Source organism: Saccopteryx leptura, chromosome 3, assembly GCF_036850995.1.
Source record: "Saccopteryx leptura isolate mSacLep1 chromosome 3, mSacLep1_pri_phased_curated, whole genome shotgun sequence".
NCBI classification, from domain to species: domain Eukaryota; kingdom Metazoa; phylum Chordata; class Mammalia; order Chiroptera; family Emballonuridae; genus Saccopteryx; species Saccopteryx leptura.
In genome coordinates, this window is record NC_089505.1 from 45965933 (window position 1) to 45973042 (window position 7110).

At 37.4% G+C, this 7110-nt stretch overlaps 1 protein-coding gene across 4 annotated transcripts in view; it reads right to left on the reverse strand.

Moving 5' to 3' along the window:
• KPNA5 (karyopherin subunit alpha 5) overlaps window positions 1-7110 on the reverse strand; it is a 44813-nt gene extending 37703 nt beyond the window's left edge. For 2 of the 4 annotated variants that reach the window (XM_066373390.1, XM_066373393.1), the window contains exons 1-2: window positions 6941-7110; window positions 1096-1229 (exon numbers count right to left, since the gene is read on the reverse strand). In XM_066373390.1, coding sequence (XP_066229487.1) covers window positions 1096-1229; window positions 6941-6944 — 138 coding nt within the window. In that variant the 5' untranslated portion in view covers window positions 6945-7110. Of the gene's footprint in view, window positions 1-1095; window positions 1230-2035; window positions 2083-6936 lie in introns of those variants that run through there. The other 2 variants (XM_066373392.1, XM_066373391.1) reach the window with 2 other exon arrangements.

The following is a 7110-nucleotide window of genomic DNA, read 5'->3' on the forward strand; positions in this document are numbered from 1 at the left end:
ACTTGATTTTTCTGCAATGTTCTAATTGGCCATGTAAAGAGATTGAACTAGGACAAAATTTTACCAGCATGTCTTTATGTTACTGTAGGAGTTGTCTGTGTTTCTAAAACCCTGAAATGACAAAGGAAATGCAGTGGGCCACTTGTAGATGGAAATCACTTTCTGGATTATCTTTCATTGACTTTTACAATAACATTATAATGGAACCGATATTTCTGACATTTAATGAACAATTGATATAAATTACCATAATAATGTTGCTTTACTATTTTCATCCTGGTTCTTTAAATACTAATCCTCTTTAATCTGTACACAGTTCTCTTTCTAATCATTTATTCAACAGAGTTCTCTCTCTCTTTTTTTGAGTATCTATTATAAAACAGCAGGACTGTGCTAGATGCTATAGATAGGAAGATGACAAATCATATTTTTAAAACAGGCCTTTTTCTCTACTTTCTTCATTGCTAGTCTTTTTCACACCTAAGTTTTAATTCATGTATGTGAGGCCTACATCCTCTTTATTATTTATAAATACTTGTAAACTTAAGTATATCTTGGAATGAAAAATGTTGAGATGTACTCTTTTAAAAGATATTTCAATTCCTTATGTTATATGAACAACATTCCAACAGAGAAGGCTAAGAGATCTGGATAATGAGTATAGGAGGAACAGTATGAAGAGCTTAGGAAAAAGACTATAATTAACTTAAGGCTAAGTTATATGAAAATCACAAAGCAACAAATGAATATAATTAATGTTTTTTTAGAAGGCAAAGTCTACAATGACAAATGCAAGTGATCTAAATAGGCTCAAGAGTAAAAATTTCTTAGCACTGGGGTAGAAATATAATTAACAAAATATTTATCTATAAAACAGAAAAGCTATTTCTGTCAATGATTAAAAATAGCACAGGATTCTGATTCATGAATTTGCTTTTTCCTGAAGTCCTATAAATTAAAGAATAAATTTATCAACATCCAATTTTCTAAGACATTTTTTCTTTTAAAATTATCTAAAAATTAGCAATAATAATTCTTCTAAAATCTGTATATAATATTTTTGAGTTAAACAATTAATTATTTTAAAACACCTACCTGTTCTTCCCTTTTTTGTTTTCGAAGCTGTATTCCTTCTTCTTCTCTTCGTCTACGCATCTCTTGGGGATTTAGGGCTTTATTCTTATAACTTTTCATTCTATAGTTATCTTTCCCTGGACTAGCCATGGCATCTTAAGATTAGGAGAGAAAAAAAAAGAATACTGATAACTCTCAAACTACATGAGATATTCAGGATCACTAATTAAATAAGCAAGCAAAACCCATTCTGAAAATTATGTACAAAGAAAGAACACATTCCCACACTTCCATATCAAATTGGAACAAAATGACCTAATATTTTAGGACTAAATTATCAAACAAATAACCACTTCCAGTCTAAACACGACAGAGTCATTACCCTAGTTTCACTGATTTTAAGGTGCATCCCCCCGTCCATGGGATTTCAACCTCTCTGCGGTGCAAAGCATAAGGCTTCAATCAGCACACCTCAAATATGTACTGGGGTCTGGCTTCTTTCACTTACTTAAGGCACTGCTCAAGGACTAAGGCCACACAGCCATGACTTCAGTCATGACTACAGTACCAGATTTCACAACTACTGTATAATTAGTCCTTCTTAAATACTGAATACTGTATCTTTTATGTGAAACAGTTTTATTGCAAATATTTTTAAAAACATTAATACTTACATAAACATTTTATTAGCATAAATTATTTATTTTATATAAACATAAAATCTTATATTTGAAATATATATAATAGTTTTACTTATAAAAAAGTTATAAACACTTTTTAATAATAATATTATTATATTGTCATTTTGATATCAGAAATGAATACTAAATTACCGATAGTATAACCTACCCTTGATTTACACATAAAAAATGAGTCTAATGCAGGGCTTCAACTTGAATTTAACATGACAGATAATTAATGCCTGCTTCAAATGTTATTCTGATAAATTCTGAGAACATACCCATATCCTACCAGAGAAAATGTAGTAGTCAATTAACACTTGTGAAGTAAACACAGTGGTTGACATTCATTTTCCATCCCTGATGTCGAAAAGACATAGTAATGAACTGGCAAATTATATTGTAAGTAGTAAAGTACAGTAAAACATATGCATTAAATCCTGTGGGAACACAGACGACACAGCAACAAACTGCGTTAGGGAGCTCTAAAGTACTCACTGTTATCCCTCTTAAAGGATAAGCAAGGATTTCCGAGGAAAGGAGGTGAAATGGGAAAAGGGCAGGGACAAGCATCTCAAGCACAGGGAATATGTGTAAAGGCAGAGTTCCTGAAGAAGCCTGGCATAAACACAAAACAGGAAGAAATTGAGTGTGCCTGAACAAGAGAACAAATGGGAGAGGGGCAGGATAAAAAGTGAGGAAGGTAGGAAAGAACATATGTGTGGTTCCTGAAATCTAGAGACATTTCGAATTAAAGAACTTTAAGAGTAGGTTGTTTCAAACCCTGATGCTGAAGACCTGAACTAAATTAGTAGTTGCACTGGTAGTATAAAAGACAGGGTTGATTCCAGAAATATTTTGGAAATTGATTCAATAATTCAAGGTCAAATGAAAATAAAGAATATGTGGTAAGGAAGAAAAGGGAGCTGAGGATAACTCTATGGTTTTTAGCTTGAGCTATTTCAGTATGATCAAAAAATAACCCAATACAGGGACTATACAGATGGAGAGCGAGAGTGGCGGTTCTGTTTGCTTGCCTGCTTGTTTTTAAGACAAAAATGATGAATTTGACTTTTTATTTTTTAATTTATATATAGTAAAAATCACTCTTTTGATATACAGTTATATGAATTTGACAAATGAACATTTATATCATTATCACAATCAAGATAGACGCAGGCGTCCCCAAGGCGGTCCCCTGAGGCCATTTATCCAGCCCCCACTGCACTTCTGGAAGGGGCACCTCTTTCACTGGTGGTCAGTGAGAGGAGCACTGTATGTGGCGGCCCTCCAACGGTCTGAGGGACAGTGAACTGGCCCCCTGTGTAAAAAGTTTGGGGACCCCTGAGATAGAGAATAGATCTGTCACCCAAAAAAAGTTCATTAAGCTGCTCCTATTAGCTCTTTTCTGACTCTTAACACCTGGCAAACAATGATTTGTTCTCCATCTTCAGAGTTCTGCCTTTTCCTGATTTCACATAAATGGAATAATAACAGTATATAATCTTAAAATGGCTTCTAATTACATAGTGTATTTGTGAGTCGTCCATATTGGGGACATATACCAATAGTTTATTTCTTCTTACTGTTGAGTAGTTTTCTATTGTATGGATATACCACAATATATTTATCCATTCATTAGTTGAATAACATTTAGGTTATCTCTAGATAAGGCCAGTTATGAATCAATTTGTTATAATTAGTCATATACAGGTTTTTGTGTAAATACAAGTTTTCACTATTCTTGGGTAAATACATAGGAGTAGGAATGATAGATGATGGTTTGGCAAGTATATGCTTCACATTTTATAACAAGCTACCAAACTGCAAAGTAACTACCATTTTAAATTCTCATCAGCAATGTATAAAAGTTCCTGTTGTTTGCATTCTGTCTATACTTGGTATTGTCAGAATTTTGTTTTTGTTCTATTGTAGCCATTCTAATAGATATATATAGAGAGATGTTCACTATAAACATGTTATAGTTAAAGTACTTAGGGCATATGTAGGTTTTGATCTATAGATGTTTAGAAAATATAGGTAAAAACTCAGAAGAGTCTTGATTGATCATCCAACATCATATAGAGCTATAAAAGATGACCAAAGGAGTAATCTTGAGACTGTTCATATTTTATTGGAAAAAAGCAAAGGGAGCCTGACCAGGAGGTGGCGCAGTGGATAGAGCCTCGGACTGGGATGCGGAAGGACCCGGGTTCGAGACCCCGAGGTCGCCAGCTTGAGTGCAGACTCATCTGGTTTGAGCAAAGCTCACCAGCTTGGACCCAAGGTCGCTAGCTCAAGCAAGGGGTTACTCGGTCTGCTGAAGGCCCGCTGAAGGCCCGCAGTCAAGGCACATATGAGAAAGCAATCAATGAACAACTAAGGTGTTGCAACGCGCAATGGAAAAACTAATGATTGATGCTTCTCATCTCTCTCCATTCCTGTCTGTCTATCCCTCTCTCTGACTCACTCTCTGTCTCTGTAAAAAATAAATAAATAAATAAATATATTTAAAAAAAAAAAAAAAAAAGCAAAGGGAACCAAAAAAGAAATGTCATAAGAATCAAGAGAAAAGAAGAGTCATGAGAGAAAAGAGGATTCAAAAGATAAAGGAGTATTTCATTTATGGTAGCATTAAAAACAGGCCTCTCTATGCATTCACTGATTATACAGCAATAAGCCAAGTACCATATGAAACATCAGATTTGATAATCAGGTCACTGGTAAAGAAAGTGAAAGAAATTTCATTAGTGGTGGAGCTAAAAGTAGAATAGAATGGGCTGAGGACCAGGAATGATTTAAAAGGTACTTTGCATCTTTAAACTTACCATGTCAATTGAACTATATTCATAACCCTCTTTAAAATATTTAATAAATTGATCTCAGCAATACTTTGTGTACCAACAAATATCTGTCATTAGAAATAGCTCAATCAAGCTTTATTAATAATAACAATGTTTAGCACTGTTACTGAATTATCTCATATATAAACATTTGTCTTATTAATAGCTTAGTATCTTAACAAACTGAGCTTCAACATTAGTTGTTGAGTTACAGGGTGGATAAAAAGTGAGTTTACAGTTGTTCATATGGAAAATAATACAATAATTAATAAATAATACAAGAATAAATTCTTGTATTTCATGTACTCACAACTGTAAATCTACTTTGACTCACCCTGTATGCTCAATAAGTATAAAATATTTTAGCGGAATGAAATGTTCACAGCAATAATCCTCTTAAAAATATTTATCACCTAGGCATTAGGCATTATCTAGGTAGGTCGTTGAACTCTTAACTTTCTTGATCACGTATCCTTACATATACAAAACATATTTGCACATTTCCTCAATATGCTAATTTATATACACATATTAGTAGCCTAATAAACTATCCCACTGTAAAATTCATAAACAGGAAAATATTTTTAAGTAAGTTTTAAAAGGCAGGCTAATAGAAGTTCTAATGCTTTCTCCCTACATCTGATTAAATCACCTTGTCCTCCCCAACCCATACTCTAGACCAGTGGTCCCCAACCCCCGGGCCGCAGACCGGTACCAGTCCATGGGCCATTTGGTACCGGTCCACAGAGAAAGAATAAATAACTTACATTATTTACGTTTTATTTATATTTAAGCCTGAACGATGTTTTGTTTTTAAAAAATTACCAGATTCCCTCTGTTACATTCGTCTAAGACTCACTCTTGACGCTTGTCTCGGTCACGTGATACATTTATGCGTCCCACCCTAAAGGCCCGTCAGTGAAAATGTTTTCTGACATTAAACCGGTCCCTGGCCCAAAAAAGGTTGGGGACCACTGCTCTAGACACTATCCCTAAGACCACTAATCAAGGCGATCACATTTAAACCTTTTTATATAACTATGTTAAGCAAATAAAATCTAGCCCCAACAACTGATACATCATTTGTTCCTTTTTCTTCTCCCGTACTAACTTCTTGCTTGCATCTTCACTGCAGTTGCTTTATAGAGGACCTAAGTTCTAAGTAAGATTATCTCTAAAGGTTCCTACCCAATGAGATTGTTTCATTCTCTGGAAAATAACTTTGAAGACTCTGCTTTAAAGGCTGCTGTCTCGTAAGTTATTTCAAATATAAGAAATGCTATTTAAACAAGGCAACTTTAAAGTTGCAAAACAGGAATTTCTTCAGTCATAAGCTTATTTTTGACTCAGCTATTTGGAAACCTGTGTTAAAACTGAACAAATAACTGGAATCTAAACTGTTTCTTCCAATGTAATTTCTCATACCTGTAAAGCCTCCATTTCTATGGGTTTGGGTGCCTCCTAGTAAAACTACAGGATCGGTACAGAGGGGATAGCGGGCCGGCTACAGCCCCTACAATCGAACAAACAGTACTTCAAGATCTAAAGGACAGGGCTTTTTGTCTTGTTTACCTAGAAACTAGGTCACTTCCCTACGGAATGTGAATTATTAAATGTTGTAATGAAGTGACATCAAGTCAGAAGTGTGTTTTTAATGTATTCACAAAGTTCAGTGGTAAATGACAATGGCATAGTCTTTTAAAGTATCACTATCCCATTTCACAGCTTTCAGATCCTATCACCTCTTACGTATTATCTAGGAAACACTATTAAATTTTCGTGCCGGGAGTTGACACACTAGTAGAGAGAGGCATCGAACCCACGCTTGCTGCGTCGGCACCGAGCCCTCCCAGACACCCACACCCACGCGGAGGAGGGCGGCTGGCGGACGCAGAGGGTGCGACACGAAGGTCCCCAAGACCGAGCCTGCTTCTTTCTGGCCACTACGGCACTTCTGACAAACTGCCGGGAACAGACAAAGGCTGCGTCCCTGGAGTGAGTGGCAACGATTGCAAGCCCAAGACCGAGAAGAGGAACTACCGAGAAGGAGCGGAGCGGCGAGAGGGTGAGACTGGCCGCCACACGCGCCCTCCCAGGACAAGCCCGCTGTCTACGAGCAGCTACACTCGCCGCGCCTTCGCATCCGCAGAAGGGGAAGGTCCGGCTGCCACGCCCCCGCCACCGAAGTCTCCCTCGGGGGAGCCTGAGAAAACCCCGGCATGGCCTGGTTCTCAACCCTTCGCTCGCAATGGGGTAAATAAAACAGCCCCAGAAAAGAGTAGTTCCCAAAGGGACCAAGCCCGAGGCTCTGCCACATGGCCTGTGTCACTCCCACTTACCTACCCATGAATGTGGCCGTAGCCGGCGCCCTGACTTCCAGCCCGCAGCTGCGGCGTCTGCTGCGGGTAACAGTGGAGTTGCCACTCCGCCCCTAGCGTTGAACGTAGTGACCAGGTTCGCAACTCAAGATGGCGGCCACCTGCGCCCCTTCCCCGAGACCCCGAGGCTCGTCT